Source organism: Apium graveolens, chromosome 3, assembly GCF_009905375.1.
Source record: "Apium graveolens cultivar Ventura chromosome 3, ASM990537v1, whole genome shotgun sequence".
Taxonomy (NCBI): domain Eukaryota; kingdom Viridiplantae; phylum Streptophyta; class Magnoliopsida; order Apiales; family Apiaceae; genus Apium; species Apium graveolens.
Genome location: NC_133649.1, coordinates 226,595,967 through 226,615,724, shown reverse-complemented (window position 1 = coordinate 226,615,724; position 19,758 = coordinate 226,595,967). Strand labels below are relative to the sequence as shown.

The window sequence follows — 19,758 nt, the reverse complement described above, 5'->3', positions numbered from 1 at the left end:
TTCAAGAGAGAAGAATCATTGCAGATTTGAACAGAGCCAACCATCATAGGGATGTGCCAATGTTCTACTTCCCTGTAATGCAGACACCTCAGGTAAGTGAGGTAAGTTCATCAATACCCTCAACTATTCCAATCTCCTCAATTTCTTTGAGTTCAGGAGTAGCTATGGGAACTGTGACAATGACCAAACAGTTGCCTACCAAAGCTGCCAAAACAACTGTAATTTCCAAATCCAAGTCAAAGAAAACCCCCTCTAGTATCTCTCAAAAGGTACCAGTTGAAAAATCTACCAAAGCTAAAGAGGGGAGTGTGAAGGAGGGTCAGTTAGGTGAGGGAAGGGGTGAACATCAAAGAAACCCCAAGGATAAGGTTGGAGAGTTGAGTGAATCCCAGCCTAGCCACACTGCAGTTTCTCAACAAACTGCAGTGCTTAAAAAGGATAAAAGCTCACTTCTAGCTGCATCCTTCCAATAGGATGTGGCTATTGAACAAAGCTCTCAGCCAAGAGCACAGGCCAAAAGGGTTAGGGACACAAGCTCACCCCAAACTTACACAAGAAAGAAGAAATCTAAAACAACTGGGGATACACAGGGCACACACACAGTGCAAACTGGTGCTAAAGACACAGTCCCTGCACTTTCTCAAATTCAGATTGATGTGGCTCCAATAAATATGGAGTCACAACCAAAATCTCTTATAATTGAAGCCTCTGAAACACCATACTCACCAACAAACTCTCTGGAAGTGGATATGATAAACACTTCAATTCTTGATTCCCCTTTTTTAACTCTGTTGGGGAAGCAAAAATCTAGTGCAAGTGAGCATCATCTTTTAGATGATTTGTTGGCTCACTTGCCAATTCTTTCAGATACTATTGTGACATATGTGCCTCAAATAACTTCAATCAACACAGAGTCAACAGTAGTTTCTCTTCCCACCTCATTCACTTCTACTCTCTCGATGGATATTGCTCATCTGTCGAGTAGTGATTGTATCCCGACGGATAAGCTTAACAGCAGTTATCCATCGGATAGCTTTACCACTCACCCGATGGATATCACTTATCCGTCGAGTGTCTCTGCACAACTTCAAACTTCAATTATTTCTAGTGCAGAAGATTTAGTGGTAATACAGTCACTCTTAGGACTGAGAGAGGAGAGTGCTTTGAGTGAGAGGTTGGGTTTCTCCCAGGCAAAAGGAGAGGAAAGGAGTGAATCTCAGCAATCCATTTATTCAGGATTGACAAAAGTGAGTGAGAGGAGTCCCACCTTAGTAGGTGAAGGTGAGGGTGTGAGGGTGGGGAGCCAGGGTGAGACCCTGATGCAACAAAAGAGAGATTATGAGAGAAAGGCAGGTACAGGAGAAATAAGGGTGAATCCAGCCATTGCTAGTGAGTCAATGATTGTGGATGATGCTGAAAAGGGAAGACAATTTCAGCAACATTACAAAGCTGAAATTGATAACATTTCCTTGGATGCTGACACTTTTACTCATCCTGTGTCAGCCTATCAATTGTTGGCTGCTCAGGGCAATGTGGAGGCAGAACAGACTATGAATTTAGTACACACCTCAGAATCTCTTCAAAGAGATAAAGCTGCTGTCAATAGGATGCCTTCTCAAGCTGGTGAGCCATCTAAAGAATTTGGAGTAAATTCTAATGATTATGACTCTGTTTCTTTGGATAGAAGCATGAACTTAGGGGGAGATGAAGGCCCAAGTTCTGTTTTAAATTTACCTGGATGGGCATGGACAAAGAAATCTACACCAGGACAATTTGATGTGTCTTTGGTCAAGCAAGTGATGGCTATTCAAAAGGCCCTTCAGGAAACTTCAGATGTTGGTGCCAAGGCTATTCTTCAAGCTCACCTAGACTCTCTACATCTCATGAAGATCCAGCACTTAAGACAGAATATGAGTGTGGATGAACTAAAAAGAGATATAGCTGACTTGAAGACATACAATTCTGAGAAGCTGGATTCAGTAATGCCATATGGTACCATGCAAGATCTTTTACTAAGATTGAGGAGAGAATCAGATTCTGAAAAGAAGCTAGCCAAGCTGGAAAACAGAGTTCAAGTTATTGAGAATTCAGTGGCTATCCTTCTTCAAAATCAACAGACTCAGACAAATCTTCTCATGTAACTGGCTAAAGCACAAGGCCTAACTCCTCAACTTGATGATAACAAAAAGGGGGAGAGAGAATCAAGTAAGGGGGAGAAAGGACCAACTGAGGGGGAGAAACTTCAAGTACAAATCAGCAAAGTAATTGTACCTTCAATTATAATCTCCAAGCCAACAGTTGCAGATGGTATAGATCTAATTAAAGCAGCAGCAGCAAGTTTGAAAGTTGCTGAAAAAGGAAAGTTGAGTTTGATCAACTGGAATAAGATTGATGAGGAGATACAAAAAAAGTTTGAACTAGTCAAGGAGCCAGTTCAGTCAGCCATCCATCACTCTCATGTCAAGCCAATCAGTGTGAATGAGATGAGCATGAACTATCTGGAAAAAGGACAATCTTCTTGCATTAATTTATGGCTAAAATTCCAATAGACATAAATTGGGGGAGATTGTTGTGCATATGTTGTGTACTTGATGATTTTATAAACAAAACATCTAAGTAGATTTTACTTAGTGAAATTATGTAGCACTCGACGGATAAGAATTATAGTCCCGACGGATAACTCATTATAGTCCCGGCGGATGATTAACTTATTATCCATCGAGTGAGTAGCTTATGTAAAAATAAGTTTGTAGCACAGTTATGTATGCACCTTTGTATAGAATCTGTAGTAGCATATAAGTCATGTTGACTTTAACTAGATATGTAGAATAGGTTGATTAATTGTACATAATTGATGTCTTGTAATTCTGCATAAGTGATATAGAGTCAAGTGCCAAAATAGCTACCGCCGGATGATTAACAAAGCCATTGACGGATGATCAAATGACTATCAACGGATGTTTAATATAGCAGTCGATGGATGATCAATTAAATCATCAACGGATGTTCTGAAAGTCGATGGATGATCATATGAAGAATTCAAACAGCAGTTGAACAGTGAAAGCTGACACACAGCCGTCGAGATGTATACAAACACACTGTGGAAGCCCATTAACTGGGTAATAGAGGACAAAAAGCAGCAAAGCTTAAGACTGTTAGATATTATATTTGTTCAGTCTTTTTGACTTTGTAATCTTGGTATTATATAAACCAAGAGAGTAGCAAATAAAACATAGAACTGAGATAGCTGAAAAACACAAAAACAGAGACATCTTTGTAAGTAGAATCTTTAGCATTTCATGTATTCTCAGTAGTTACATTTGTAAGCAGTTGTGAGCATTTTTGCACACAGAGTCCTCTCGATATATTATATATATCTCTGGTGGAATTGTTTAAATCCACCAGAAAGTTTTTAAAGACTCTTGTTTTTAATTACTTATGTTTTGATTCAATTAAGTTTACATTCCGCATTGTGCTAATCAAAACAAATATATCTATAATCGAGTTGAACATTTTTATTTCAAGAAAAAGGTTCAAGAATTCCATTCAACCCCCCTTCTGCAATTTTTTGCTATATTGTTAAGGGACTAACAGTATACCTACTCGGAGAGATCATCATCATCATCACCCTCAGAGGGTGGTGTATCAGTAGGCGGATATACAGAGTCCTCACCAAAAACTGACCACTGGATGTCAGCTCCAAGGCCTCGAAATGCAGTCCCTAGTGCAAGGGTGAGCTCCTGAGCAAACCTGTTCTGCGTCTCGTACATAGCATCCATCCTCCTCGAAAGCCTCCTATACTGGGCATCAGCCATCCCAGCACCCTCCTGAGCTCTAGAAGAACCAGCCTCATCATGCCCTGGCCTCGCCATGGAAGTACCTCGTGCTGGACGCCCTCCTGGAGACGATAACCCAGCCCATGCTCCTTGGGCTCACCACCGGTCCACTCCTGCATCGCATGCAGAGTCCTGGAATCAATAGGAGCGGCCGGTAACTGCAACTGCTCATGAGACGGCCACTGAACTTCCACCGCTCGGCAAAGCTTGATAACTGTGGATGCATAAGGGATGTTCATGTGCTTAGCTCCCCTCAAAAACTTCAGAATTCCTTGGTAGATGAACTCATAAGGTCTACATAGTACTCCTCATTCAAAATTCCCCACAACAACTACGCTCTCTCAACTGTGACCTCATGTGCATGTGAAGTAGGCAGAATATTAGCATAAATAAAAGCATTCCATGCACGAGCATACCTATTCATCGCGATCGCCGGAAAGTGACGATACTCGTTAGTCCCAGTCTTGAAGGTCCACACTGTGCCCGGCCTACAGAGAGTAGTACAAATCAAATCCAAGTTAAAATCCTCAGCAGTCTTCTCGTTCCAGTTCTCCTCTGTGGGCTTCCTCTGTCTCTGCCCAATCACACGGTGAATCACCGCAGGGTGATAATCAACCGTCATCCCCCGGACCACAGAATACCCATTCTTCTCGGCCTTCGCGTTCGCATAGAACTCGCGAACCACGCTCATCGGCACTGCTTCAGGAGACTCACAAAAAGCAATCCACCCCTTCTCAGCAATCATAGGCAACAACTCACCATCCCTTACCGATGGTAAGAACCCCCTCTCCTTCAAAATTGGCTTACCCAGAAGCCTAGTATACTCCTCCTCAGCAGCCCTATCATTCAAACGAGGTCTCGCAGCAGTACCCCTCGAAGAATCAGCAGTAGGGACAGTGATGCTGCTATCGATAGTCCTTGATCTCTTGGGTGCCATCGAAACTGAGTAAAAGTGTTAAAGATTTGTGTTTTTGTGTTTGGGAGAGAGTTTAAGGTTTGAAAGTGTATGGGGGATATATGGGATAGGTGTATGTATATATAGGGTAGGGATTAGGGTAAAAATTGATTAGGAGTGGGTTTGAGGGTTAAAATCATGGGGTAATGGGGAAATAGGTCGTGGGTAATGGGGCTGTGTTTTATTATTTTTGTTTTTCAGCTTTTTTTTATTTGGACTTAAAAAAATTCTTCCAGTCGACCCCTGAGCGGTCGCTCAGCAAAGCTGAGCGGGCGCTCAAGGGGCTTCTGGAAATTTTTTTCCAGGCTCCGTTTTTCTGTATTTTTTATGGTTTTGGATAGGTTATTAACTTCTAAGGGTTCCTATAACAACAAATCATGGGTTGCCTCCCACGAAGCGCTTCTTTTTCGTCATTAGCTTGACGATGCGTGCCTTACTCAAGTTGAAAATAAAATGGCACTAACCACTTCACGGTTTGCCGTGTCTCCATAGTAGTGCTTCAAACGCTGACCATTGACTTTGAATGCTTGGTCCGGATCATTCTTAAAAATCTCCACCGCTCCATGTGGAAACACAGTTTTGACAATAAAAGGTCCCGACCACCTTGATTTCAACTTCCCAGGAAAAAGTCGGGGACGAGAGTTGAATAAAAGAACTTGTTGCCCCGGCACGAATAACTTAGGATGTAGCTTACTATTGTGCCATCTTTTCACTTTTTCCTTGTACCTTTTGTTATTCTCGTACGCTTGGAGTCGAAATTCATCAAGTTCATTAAGCTGAAGCATTCGCTTCTTTCCAGCTGCATCTAGATCCAGGTTCAACTTCTTCAACGCCCAATTGGCCTTATGCTCAAGCTCCGCAGGTAAATGACATCCCTTACCATACACAAGTTGAAACAGGGACATCCCAAGTGGAGTCTTGTATGTTGTTCTGTAAGCCCAAACAGCTTCATCGAGCTTTAAAGACCAATCCTTCCTTGACGGACAAACAACCTTCTCTAAGATGCGCTTGATCTCTCTGTTAGACACTTCCGCTTGACCATTTGTTTGCGGATGATAGGCAGTAGCAACTCGATGATTCACATTGTAGCGCTGCATCATAGAAGTAAACTTACGGTTGCAGAAATGCGACCCTTCATCACTTATGATTACTCGTGGCGTTCCAAACCTTGTGAAAATCTGATTATGAAGAAAATTCAACACTGCCTTTGCATCATTTGTTGGTAGAGCCTTGACTTCTACCCATTTTGAGACATAATCGACTTCCAGCAAGATGTACTGATTATTGCAGGATGAGACAAAAGGCCCCATGAAATCGATTCCCCAAACATCAAAGACCTCGACTTCAAGCATCACATTTAACGGCATTTCATCCTTTCTCGTAAGATTTCCCACTTTTTGGCAACGATCACACCTTAAAATGAACTGATGAGCATCCTTAAACAAAGTAGGCCAGAAAAAACCTGCTTGCAGAATACGAGCTGTCATCTTTTCACCACCATAGTGTCCGCCATAAACTGTGGAGTGGCAGTCTCGTAATATCCCCTCCGTCTCACAGAATGGGATATATCTCCTGATGATCTGGTCAGCTCCCTGTCTAAACAAATACGGTTCATCCCACATATACCACTTCACCTCATTCAGAAACTTCTTCTTTTGAGCTGTGGTCAAATTAGGAGGCATTATATTGCTGACAAGATAATTCACAATATCTGCGAACCATGGCTCTTCCTCCTGAACAGCGAACAACTGCTCATCCGGAAAAGATTCGATGATTAATGTCGTATCATGTGAAGTAGCTTCGGGATTCTCCAATCTAGAGAGATGGTCAGCTACTTGATTCTCAGTACCTTTTCTATCCTTGATCTCTAACTCAAATTCATGTAACAAGAGCACCCAACGAATGAGTCTCGGCTTCGAATCCTTCTTGGAAACCAAATAACGAATAGCCGCATGATCAGTGAATACTGTCACTTTTGTCCCAAGCAAATAAGATCGAAATTTTTTGAAACCAAAGATTATAGCCAAGAGCTCCTTCTCAGTAGTGGTGTAGTTCATTTGTGCCCCATTTAAGGTCTTGCTAGCATAGTAGACCACATGAAAGAGATTATTCTTGCGCTGCCCAAGAACTGCGCCCACCGCATAATCACTTGCATCACACATCATCTCAAAAGGCTCTGTCCAATCAGGTGCTGTAATAACTGGTGCAGTTATTAAACTCTTCTTAAGAGTCTCGAATGTCGTTAAACAGTCATCATCAAATTTGAAAGGCACATCCTTCTCAAGAAATTTGCACAACGGCTTAGATATCTTCGAAAAATCCTTGATGAAACGCCGATAAAAACCCGCATGACCAAGAAAACTACGGATTTCTTTCACAGAAATAGGTGGTGGAAGATTTTCAATGACTCCCACCTTGGCTTTGTCCACCTCAAGACCCTTGCTAGAGACCTTATGCCCAAGAATAATGCCTTCACGCACCATAAAATGATATTTTTCCCAATTGAGCACCAAATTAGTTTTTATGCACCTTTTGAGTACTGCACGAAGATTATTCAAACATTCATCATACAAATGTCCAAAGACGGAGAAGTTGTCCATGAACACCTCGACATTATTTCCAATCATGTCAGAGAATATAGCCATCATACATCTCTGAAAAGTGGTCGGTGCGCCACATAACCCAAACGAAACTCTGCGAAAAGTAAACGTGCCAAATAGACAAGTGAAGGTAGTCTTTTCTTGATCCTCTGGTACAATACAAATCTGATTATACCCTGAATAGCCATCCAGAAGACAATAATACTCATGATCGGCCAACCTGTCAAGCATCTGATCAATAAACGGAAGCGGGAAGTGATCTTTCCTTGTGGCCTTGTTCAACTTTCTATAATCCATGCATACTCTCCACCCTGTGACTGTTCGAATGGGGATGAGCTCGTTCTTCTCATTTGCTACCACAATAATACCTCCTTTCTTAGGTACACATTACACGGGGCTCACCCAAGAACTGTTAAAAATAGGATAAATGATTCATGCATCTAGCCACTTCAGAATTTCTTTCTTCACCACTTCTTTCATGATAGGACTGAGTCTGCGCTGTTGCTAAACAGTCGGTTTACTACCCTCCTCTAGCAGAATCTTATGCATACAATATGAAGGGCTAATCCCTTTGATGTCTGCTATAGTCCATCCGATAGCCGATTTGAATTCTCTCAAAATCCTTAAGAGCTTGTCCTCCTCACTACCTGAAAGATCAGATGCAATAATAACAGGTAAAGTAGATGCATCACCTAAAAAAGCATACCTCAAATGTTCAGGCAATGGCTTAAGCTCAAGGGTACGTGCTTCCTCAATCGATGGTTTGAGCTTTCCTTCAGCATTTTTGAGGTCAGAAGTACCAAGAGATTCAAACGGCATGTCTAGCTTTCGCCTCCAGGGAGAAGCATTAAGATATTGTAGTTGCTCATTGCCATCCTCATCATCACTATCAAAATCCCCCACTAAGGCCTTCTCTAATGCATCAGACATTAGCATATGATCGAGTTCTGAAGTAACCGCAGAATCAATCAAATCCACTTTTAAGCACTCCTCATCTTCTGTAGGGAATTTCATTGCTTTGAATACATTGAATGTCACATCCTGATCCTGCACCTGCATTGTAAGTTCACCTTTCTGCACATCTATCAAGGTACGGCCTGTAGCCAAGAAAGGTCTTCCCAAGATTATGGGAATCTTCTTATCTTCCTCGAAATCCAGAATAACAAAGTCTGCAGGAAAGAAGAGCTTATCCACCTTTACTAGCACATCCTCCATTATGCCTTTTGGGTAAGTAATAGAACGATCAGCCAATTGTAGAGACATGTAGGTGGGCTTTGGATCGTGCAAGTTCAACTTTTTGAAGATCGACAACGGCATCAGAATGATGCTTGCTCCCAAATCACAAAGGCACTTGTCAAAAGACAACTTGCCAATGGTGCAAGGAATGGTGAAGCTACCTGGATCTTTAAGCTTTGGAGGTAACTTTTGCTGCAGCACAGCACTTCATTCTTCCGTTAGAGCAACGGTCTCAAGGTCATCCAGTTTCACCTTCCTTGAAAGAATACTCTTCATAAATCTCGCATAACTAGGCATTTGCTCCAAAGCCTCAGCGAAAGGTATTGATGTGAAGTTTCTTGAACACCTCTAGAAACTTACCGAACTGCTTATCCAGCTTTTGTTGTTGCAATCTCTTAGGGAAAGGTGGTGGAGGATAGAGTTGTTTCTCCCCTGTATTACCCTCAGGCAGAGTGTGTTCAACAGTAGTCTTCCTTGGTTCTGCCGCTTTCTCCTTTTCCTTAGCTTCTTCATTACCAACTTCAACTTCTCCTTCTTTTGCTTTTTCAGCATCAGCAACTTTTCCAGACCTTAAGGTAATAGCCTTGACTTGCTCTTTAGCTTCCTTCCTGCCTGGAACTTCAGTGTCATTGGGAAGTGTGCCAGGTTGGCGATTAAGCACTGTATTGGCTATTTGACCAATTTGATTTTCCAAGATCTTGATAGAAACCGCCTGACTCTTGCACAACAGCTTAAGTTCCTCAAAATCAGCACTAGTGGGTGCAGCTGCACCTCCCTGTTGAGGATATGATTGCCTTTGAGCATAATGCTGCGGTTGCTGGAATCCAGGTGGATTGAACTACTTACTTACGCCTTGCTGATATGGTTGCTGAATAGCATTCTGATTATTACTCCAGCTGAAATTTGGATGATTTCTATTGTTAGGATGATAAGTAGCTAGCACAGGCTGTTGTTGTCACGGATAATTATTCACGTACTGAACAGATTCGTTAACAAGAGAATACTGATCCGTAGTATGAGAACCTGCACAAAGCTCACAGACCATAGCTATCTGATTGACCCCATAGGTGGCTAGAGAATCGACCTTCATAGACAGCGCTTGGAGCTGCGCTGCAATAGCTGTGGTTGCATCGACTTCCAGAATACCTGCTACCTTCCCAGGCATCATCCTTTGAGTTGGGTTTTGATGCTCATTTGCAGCCATAGTCTCAATAAGATTATAAGCCTCAGTATAGCTTTTGGCCCACAAGGCACCTCCAGCTGCTGCATCGAGCATGGGCCGAGATTGGGCCCCCAAACTATTATAGAAACCAGTGATCACCATCCAATCAGGCATTCCATGATGTGGACACTTTCTCAACATCTCCTTGTAGCGCTCCCAAGCTTCGCACATAGATTCTGTAGGTTGCTGCGCAAACTGAGTAAGAGCACTCCGCATAGCCGCAGTCTTCGCCATTGGATAAAACTTCACCAGAAACTTTTGCGCAAGATCTTGCCAAGTAGTGATGGACCCAGCTGGTTCAGAATGTGACCAGTCCTTAGCTTTATCCCTTAGAGAGAATGGGAAAAGCCTCAGCTTGATAGCCTCATCAGTCACACCATTATATTTGAAAGTACTACAGATCTCGACAAAATTCTTTATTTGCATGTTGGAGTCTTCAGTCGCAGCACCTCCGAAAGAAACAGAATTCTGCACCATCTGAATACTGCCCGGCTTGATTTCAAGGGTGTTAGCCTGAATAGCCGGATGAAGAATGCTTGACTGAATGTCATCAATTTTAGGCCGAGAAAAGTCCATAAGAGCTGGATCTGCCGGAACAATACGATCACCCATGATTAAAGGTTCTTTCTGCTCACTTCCTAAATCCGAATCTTCAAAATCTATCTTCTCCGGAATATCAAGAACTTTGTCTGTCTCCTCAGCTGTATCTAAAGTCCTCTTGCGAGTACGAGAACGAGTTTGCATAAACGCTCGCTAAAGTACCTGAAACACAACCGGAAACAATAAGTACACACGTCTTAATCATTGAGTCCTAATGGTAAGTACATAAACTAAACAAATATGCCGAGTCCCCGGCAGCGGCGCCAAAAACTTGTTAAGGCGAAAACACGCGCTAATAACACACGCAAGTATACGTGTTCGCAAGTAATATAGAATACTTTCTAGTTCGTTCCCACAGAGACTCAGACTAATTCTTTTCAATTAAACTCACTCACCAATGTATGGTTACTTCTCAATGTTAAGACAATAACACTTAGAATTGATTAACTAATTATTAACTACAATTAACTACTATAATTAACCACTTAAATTAACAATATTAAAACACTCATGAGATCACAACTTCATTACTACTTCCTTCAATAGCTATTGTTATTACCCTTAGTATGCAACAGTGATGATATTAATCGAATAACACGAAACTGATAAAAACCAACTTTCATTGTACTAATACCATTCTACCAAACATCCACAATTAAGATAAAAGTTGAATAGGCATCAATTATGTTTAGTCCTTACATGTCTACATAAATTGACAACATAATGATTTAAGCACAAGTTAATCCTTTTGATTACACAGGGCGAATAAAACGGTTAGAGTTACCCACTAATCATGCATACTCGTACATGAACCTATGCTAGCATGGAAAGTTCTAAATCTCAAGATCCATCGTCGCTTCACAAGAGATTAACACCCTATCTTATATGTTCGTGACGCACATAAGACGAATACGCACAACCAATACTAGATATCATACAATCATCACACACTAAGGTATTAAACAACTAACTAAAGAATTCCATAGTAAATTCGTTACGACCCCATGATCACGATTAGCCCATGATAGCACTCATCGTCATCATGGGTTCATATAAAAACATGATAAATAAACACAAGAGAATAATAACTAAAACTACTTATATTAAACCAGAGTACATCACAAGAGTAAATAGGTTCAAAGTAAGAAAGCTAGCATCCAACGTTACAATGAAATAAAGAATCACAAGAAAATATGCTTCCTCTTCGTCGCGGTGTGCTAAAACGGTTTCCTTTCTTATCTCCTTCGCTCCTTGATTAATACTACGATCCAAACTCTGTGAAACGTCTCTGAAATCTACTTATATAGGAGTCTCATAAACCCAGATAACTCAGAAGTTGGAAGCCAAAGAGAAATAGGAGTCTAAAATATTTATTCTGAAATTACGACCCTGCGCGGCCGCTCAGCTTTCCTGAGTGGGCGCTCAGCTTCCTGCGCGGCCGCTCAGCAGAACTGAGCGGGCGCTCAGACCCCTTCTGGAAAAATGATCTGTTTTGCTCCGTTTCTTCGCTGCAATCTGCTCTATTCTTCCCACTTGCAATGTTGAACACATACCAGGGCTTATTATTGATAAATTCTCTCCCGAAATGCAACTAATACCCTGAAATGCACAAACACTAGAAAAACGCATCAAATACACAAAATACTTGATTTCAAGACACTAATTTAAGCTATTATAAGACGTTCTAAGTGGTATAAAATGCCACTTATCAGGTGGCTCCGGCGTTGATGAGCCGGAAAGGCATCATGATGAAGGCATAGACTGCCCTATGAGTGATGAAGGTTGTTTTGGCGATGTCTTCGGGATTCATGCGGACCTGGTTATATCCCGAAAAGGCATCCATAAAGCTGAGCATGGTGTGGCCCGAAGTTGCGTCAATTAGCTGATCAGTGTTTGGGACGGGATAGGAATCTTTGGGACATGCAGCGTTGAGGCTTGTGTAGTCGACACACATTCTCCACTTTCCATTCGGTTTCTTGACTAGCACCACATTGGCGAGCCATTCGGGATACTTGATTTCGCAGATGATGTCGGCCCTGAGTAGTTTCTCTATTTCTTCGTCTATTGCTTGCTGTCGTTCGGGGGCAAAGTTTCTCCTTTTCTGTTTGATCGGTTTTTTCCTCGGGTCTACATCCAGACTGTGCATTGCCACGGACTGATCGATCCCTGGCATATCTTCCGGCGCCCATGCGAATACATACGCAAATTCCCTTAACAGCGAGATGAGCTCTTCCTGGAAGGATGTCTCTAGGCCTTTTCCAATTTTCAACTTCCGGGTGGGGTTCCCGGGGTCTAATTTTATCTCCACCGTCTAGGCAGCAGGTTCTACCTTGGTTTTCTCTCTTATTTCCATGAATTTTTGTATCCGGGCGTCGGCGTTGGTTACGCTGTATCCCGAATCCTCTATCATGTTAACGTCCAACTTTAGCCTTTTGCTGAAATATTCACGATGCTTCTTGCGGCTTTGGCCTTTGGGTAAGGCCATTGCCTTCTTTCTGTTTTCTGGATCAGTTTCGGCCATGACCAGCGCCTGTCCGTAGCATTTTCCCGAAGTGCCCCGGTCCCCCCTAAGTTCTCTGATGCCTCCCGAGGTGGGAAACTTCAGCTTCAGGTGGATTGTAGACGGGATGGCCCGAAGCTTGGTGATGGTGGGTCTTCCCAGAATCATGTTATAAGAGGATGCACCACTTATCACGTAGAACTTCATGATATGAGATACCTGCCGGGGTGCGGCACCAAAGACCATGGGGAGGTATATTACCCCGCGGATCGGGATCATATTATTCTCGAATCTATAGAGAGGGTCTTCGAGGCATGGATCCATGCGGAGGTGTCCCAACTTCATCCTGTTAAGGGTATGCTCAAAAACAATGTTAGCTGAGGAACCATTATCAACCAGAATTCTTTGTACCTCATTGTCGGTGATGTCGAGAGTCACGACCAGGGCTTGGTTGTGCTCGGGATCCAGGCCTTCATAATCGGTATTGGAGAAATATATGCGCTCATCTTCAACAGGCTGGATCATCAGGACATCATTGCCCTCGTCTGGACTCCGGGGTGGGGAGGAGGTTCCTCCAAAAATCATGTTGACCACATGTTTCCCGCCACCAGAGGGCTTATCTCTGTCATCAAGTCTTCTTTGTAGGTACTGGTTCATGTTGCCCTTTTTGATCTGATCTTCAATGAACATTTTGAAAGAGAAGCAGTTCTCCGTGGTGTGGCCATGATTTTCGTGGTACCCGCAATGTTTGTCTCGGGCCTTATTCTCGGGGGGTGCCAACAGCGGCTTCGGGGGGTATTAAAAGGGCTTTCCCTTGACTTCTCTCAAGATGTCGGCCCGGGGCCGGTTGAGTGGAGTCCATTCGGGCTCTGGTTGTGGCTCCCTTTTGGGCTTGGGCTTCCTTTCAATCTTCTGTGGTCTGGAGTAGTCATCTCGGGGTGGGGTCCCCGGGATTGCTGCACATAATTGGTCTGTCTGTCTGTCCTGTGTCTCTTTTCTTTCCCGTAGGCGCGGCGGTGTTTCGGGGACTCATGATCATCCCGGATCCGCCTATTCATCTTCATCGAGGTGAGGAAGTCATTATGTTTGATGAACTTTCAAGCCATCGCATAAGCCGAGGCGAGGCTTTGGGGCTCCCTATGGATTAGGTCCTTCACATAGCCTTCACATGAAACCGGGTGGAGATTACGCCGGAAAATATTCACGGCTTCCTTCTCCTCAAGGTTGGAGAGCTGGTTGACTAATTCTTGAAACCTTTTGATGAATTCTGGAAGAGTTTCTCTACTTCTTTGTTGAATGGTTTCCAAGTGGCACATCTGGAGCTTGTTCATACGGTTCGCCCTGAACCTCTTGAGAAATATCTCCCGGAAGTCCTTCCGAGAGGAGATTCGACTGAACCATTTCTGTGCCCCTCCCTTTAGTGTTGAAGCGAAGAAACGACATTTGGTGAGGTCATTGTAATCATATATGTTTGAGATCTGTTTAAAGTAGTTGAGATGTTCTTCAGGGTCGGCAAGCCCGTCAAAAGAGTCGAAGTTGAAGTGCTTGAGTGTTGGTTCCCTGGGGTCGATTCCAGCTTTCTGGTGAAGGGCGTGGTCGCCGCCCCGACTTCCACATCTCCTTCCACCTTTCTTTTGAGATCCCGGAGAACACGGGCCATTTGCTCCTGCTTAGATTCCTTTTCAGGTTCAGAATCCGAAGAGGGGGGTTGTATCCCGCGGCAACTCCGGTGTGAGAGTAAGAAATGGGTTTTTCGGAAGAAGAAGAAGGAGAAGAAGACGAAGAAGAAGCGGAACGGGAAGAAGGAGAAGAAGAAGAAGAAGAAGAAGGAGAAGAGAAGAAGAAGAAGAAGAAGAAGAAGAAGAAGAAGAAGAAGAAGAGAGAAGAAGAAGAAGAAGAAGAAGAAGAAGAAGAAGAAGAATAAGAAGAAGAAGAAGAAGAAGAAGAAGAAGAAGAAGAAGAAGAAGAAGAAGAAGAAGAAGAAGAAGAAGAGAAGAAGAAGAAAGAAGAAGAAGAAGAAGAAGAAGAAGAAGAAGAGAAGAGAAGAAGAAGAAGAAGAAGAAGAAGAAGAAGAAGAAGAAGAAGAAAGAAGAAGAAGAAGAAGAAGAAGAAGAGAAGAAGAAGAAGAGAAGAATAAGAAGAAGAAGAAGAAGAAGAAGAAGAAGAAGAGAAGAAGAAGAAAGAAGAAGAAAGAAGAGAAGAAGAAGAAAAGAAGAAGAAGAAGAAAGAAGAAGAAGAGAAGAAGAAGAAGAAGAAGAGAAGAAGAAGAGAAGAAGAAGAAGAAGAAGAAGAAGAAGAAGAAGAAGAAGAAGAAGAGAAGCAAGAAGAAGAGAAAGAAGAAGAAGAAGAAAGAAGAAGAAGAAGAAGAAGAAGAAGAAGAAGAGAAGAAGAAGAAGAAGAAGAAGAAGAGAAGAAGAAGAAGAAGAAGAAGAAGAAGAAGAAGAAGAAGAAGAGAAGAAGAAGAAGACAGAAGAAGAAGAAGAAGAAGAAGAAGAAGAAGAAGAAGAAGAAGAAGAAGAAGAAGAAGAAGAAGAAGAAGAAGAAGAAGAAAAGAAGAAGAAGAAAGAAGAAGAAGAAGAAGAAGAAGAAGAAGAAGAAGAAGAAGAAGAAGAAGAAGAAGAAGAAGAGAAGAAGAAGAAGAAAGAAGAAGAAGAAGAAGAAGAAGAAGAAGAAGAAGAAGAAGAAGAAGAAGAAGAAGAAGAAGAAGAAGAAGAAGAAGAAGAAGAAGAAGAAGAAGAAGAAGAAGAAGAAGAAGAAGAAGAAGAAGAAGAAGAAGAAGAAGAAGAAGAAAGAGAGAAGAAGAAGAAGAAGAAGAAAGAAGAAGAGAGAAGAAGAAGAAGAAGAGAAGAGAAGAAGAAGAAGCGAAAGAGAAGAAGAAGAAGAAGAAGAGAAGAGAAGGAAGACAGGAAAGAACGAAGACAGAAGAAGAAGACGGAAGCGGAAGAGAGAAGAGAAGGAAGCAGAAAAGAAGAAAGAAGAAGCGAAGAAAGAAGAAAGAAAAGAAGAAGAAGACAGAAGAAAAGAAGAAGAGAGATAGAAAGAAGAGAAGAATAGAATGAAGAACCGGAAGAGAAGAAGGAAGGAAAGAGAGTTATTCAAAATATTTAGTTATATGTGTGTATTTGTGTAGCAGCAAAATGATTTTCATTGCACCCTATAAACCCTCTTTTTGGGGCCTTTTATAGGTCCCAAGATATAGGGTTTTTGGGGTTTGTACCTCTTTATCCTGGCCTTTGATCATTCTTGGTTGGTGATTGGTTGGACGGTCCAGATGGACTGTGTGGTCAGGTATCCTTTCTCCATCAGAGTTGTCTTGGGATATTTACCCATGAACGGTTGGGATACAATTGTTCCATTTTGGGTAACATGAGACAGTTGACTCTTTTGTCCTGTGTCACGTGGCATCGGGGACCACCCCGGCTTGGGCCTGGGATGTTATTTCTTTTGGGCCTCTGTACTTCTATCTGAGCCTGGTTACTTCTGGCCTATCAAAGACATTCATCTGGTCCAGATATGTGAGGCTTGATTTCATCAACAGCTCCGCACCTCACGTTTAGTAAACAAATAAAAGAACTGTACGGCTCAGCCCCCTTGCTCGTCATATGAATTCACCTTCTCGACATGCACCTGCTCTGCGGAGTATGATTTATAATGAAAAGAAAGAAAAAATTACTGGTTTTGTCGGCCCATGAAAGTACAATTTTTTTTAACTACATTCATTTAAATGTAATGTTTACCATGTTGATTTCGACATATCATGTTTCTTTACCTCTTTCATTTATTGTGTTTCTTTACCTCTAACATTTCTTGCCAAGATATTCTTCTTGATAAATAAAACTTCAGTAATTAGGATGACCCGGCAATACTGGATACGAAACGACACGAATAATTAATATTTGGGTTCGAAAATTTGGTACATGAACACGAAAGTACACAAACACGAAAAAACACGAATATAATTAGTGTCGGGTTTGAATTCCAATATAGATACACGACACGGAACGAAGGTACACGGAATAAATAAATAATTAAATTTTTAAAATAATATAATATACATATATTTACTAAATACCAAATGTGAATTTTGCCTATTCTAAATAACATATACTCCCTCCGTCCCAATTTATTCGTCTTTTTTTTACTTTTGATGGTCAAATTAACTCAACTTTGACCATATATAAAAACTTATTCTTTCATTATTTTTAAAAACTTTAAAATACATATTAAAGCACATTAAGCATTCTTTCTAATAACATAATTTTTATAAATATTTTCGATAATCCACTATGTAAAATTTCAGTCAAAGTTGGGTAAATTTGACCGCAAAAAGTCAAACATAACAGATAAATTGGACGTCGGGAATATATATTTGTAAATTCTAAAATATATTTTATTGTTTCTTAACTACATGAGTATTTCACCATTTAATTATCTATTACATTTTTTAATAATTAATTTATTTTGTATATAATCTGTGTACTTTAATGTACTGAAACGGGTAAATACGAATATATTAGTTACGGGTTAGTGTCACCAAATTGGTACACAAATGTAAATTCGGATTGAGTTCGGGTTAAAGGTTTGGTATGCGAAAACACGAAACGTTTGTATACGACACAGAACATTGCCTAGTCACCAAGGCACCAGAAATGCATATAACGTCACAAAATCCTTTATTAACTCCATAGCCCAGGCAAACATCAGCAATCAGCACACAAATATCTTGGTTTATCATTTTTTGATTTGAAAATATCTTGTACAAATTTTATGTAGCAATAGACAAAAACAAATAAGGAAAGAGAAAAATGGAAAGAATATAACTGTAGAGTGCTCGAGAACTGGATAGATATAAAGGAAATAACTTTAAAAAACAGTGCAGGTGTTTTTCGAATAACCAAGCAAAGAGCATAATATCAATCTTCAAAATACAATAACAAAATCTGGTCTCAAAACTAAGACAACCACCAAACATAAAGCCTGGAGTTGTTTTAACAGCTACAAATATCTTCAGCATGTTGTAACCTTAAGATGCTGGAGCAGATCCCTTGGTTCTTGGAGTTGCTTGGGTACCTAATCAAAAAATTAGTCAGGACGATATTCGATAAAAGAAGAGATCTGTGTGCTTGTAAGAGAGGCGGGGGAGAGGTTTACCTTCTCTGAAATTAGATTTGAATCTCCTAGGCACATGGCGGAGGTACCTCATACGACCAGTTCCAGTTGTCTTCCTGCGGATAGCCTTCTCACTCCAGTTATCTAAAACAACCAGGAGATTTGATCACTTTGATTTATATTGAGATCCCAATTTCATACTACCTACAACAGTCTACACTCTAATAAACTAACATAATTCATCTGAATTGCAGTTTAAAGTAACATATGTGAAAAGGAAAAAAAATAAGAGTCATTTGGATGTTATCAAACTAATACAATCTACCTGAATCGCAGTTTCTATTATCTAACTCGTAACATAATTTCTAGATTAGCAAATTGGTTAATAAAATGAATTTTCTATACCAAACTAGATAAATGTATCCAGATGCCTGACATTAAATGAGACACAAGATATTGGTAGTGTCACAAAAATTGATCATCTCTAATTCTACAACATATACTATACTTAAATGCTTATCCCTAATATATCATAAGTAGATTACAAACGTAACATAAAAATTTCAATAAATAGGTAAAAACCTGCAGTTGATTATGATAATCAATAAAGTTAACCCAAACCAGCAAGAATTTAATGGCATCATTTTTCAAGAGTTTCAGTATACAGCATACTTATAGTTTTTCTTAGCTTATTAAGTATGACTGTAATATTTCACCACTATCAATAATGAAGAGTTGAGTCTTATAGCAATTTACTTGTTTAATTATTTAATTTTAAATCAGAACAAGATTCCTCTTCCGTAAAAAGTCACCTTCAATTTCTCAACATATTAGCAGGTAGGGCTAAGGGCCAAAGGCGCACTCAATAATTCTACTACTAAATTACCTCCGGATCAGGCTGCTCAGAGCAATCAAAGAATCACAATTTTCAATAAAATTCAGGTCATGAAAACATCAATACCATAGAAAACAAAAGGATGAATAATCTTATTTAAAAACAACTGGGCTACGACAAGTGCATCCATCAAGGTGTATATATCTTGTTTTTATAAATTCATATCATAATTCAGCAATCATCAAAGTATCAATATTAAACAATTAATTGACTAATGCAACAAACTTCAATTAAATGACATCTTAAACATGTAAATAAGAGTGATGAGAGAGAGAGAGAGGAATACATTTGCGAATACGAGCAGCAGGATAGGCGCAAGCAGAGCAACGGCTCTTCTGAAGATGAAAGCTACGTCGTCCGCATCTGACACACAGAGTGTGTGTCTTGTTCCTCCTCTTTCCGAAACTTCCCGTTCCCTTACCTGCCTTACCCTGTTACAAATCCACCAACACAAACTCATTTACATACACATCTAAAAACATACAAACAATCACAATCAAATTAAACAACTTGTTACAATCACGATTAATATTACCATTTCCACAAATGAAGATTAACTTTAAAACCCCTAGCCCACCTTCCTTGGATGTGTATGCACTTGTGCAGCAGCTAGGAAGAACATATAAAAACTCAATCGTTACGGCTTTTATACGAGTTCACTCATTTTTAGGGTTTTAATGCGATTTGACAAAGCCCATTTTCGGTTTTGGGCCCGCTTACGGCCTCATTGTTTTTGTATACAAAGCCTCTTCTCAAATTTGGAATATTAACTTTTTTCAATATCTTCCAATTTTGTATCTTCTAT

The 19,758-nt window shown here is 40.8% G+C and overlaps 2 protein-coding genes and 1 non-coding gene across 3 annotated transcripts; 1 reads left to right on the top strand and 2 right to left on the bottom strand.

Annotated features, from left to right (window-relative positions):
• Nucleotides 1-9,961: 9,961 nt before the first annotated feature.
• On the top strand, nucleotides 9,962-10,065 carry LOC141716019 (small nucleolar RNA R71). The gene has a single exon (XR_012572754.1). It is a non-coding gene; the product is annotated as a small nucleolar RNA R71 (small nucleolar RNA).
• A 2,695-nt stretch (nucleotides 10,066-12,760) lies between these two features.
• Nucleotides 12,761-13,639, bottom strand: LOC141714857 (uncharacterized). Its single transcript, XM_074518353.1, has one exon. The coding sequence runs from the start codon at nucleotides 13,637-13,639 to the stop codon at nucleotides 12,761-12,763; it is 879 nt and encodes a 292-aa protein (XP_074374454.1).
• Nucleotides 13,640-17,792: 4,153 nt separating this feature from the next.
• LOC141713152 (large ribosomal subunit protein eL37z) lies at nucleotides 17,793-19,648 on the bottom strand. The gene is made up of 4 exons (XM_074516440.1): nucleotides 19,489-19,648; nucleotides 19,240-19,384; nucleotides 18,101-18,202; nucleotides 17,793-18,019 (listed from the first exon to the last, which is right to left on the bottom strand). Exons 1-4 carry the CDS (start codon nucleotides 19,489-19,491, stop codon nucleotides 17,973-17,975), a joined length of 297 nt encoding a protein of 98 aa, XP_074372541.1. The 5' UTR covers nucleotides 19,492-19,648; the 3' UTR covers nucleotides 17,793-17,972.
• Nucleotides 19,649-19,758: the final 110 nt, after the last annotated feature.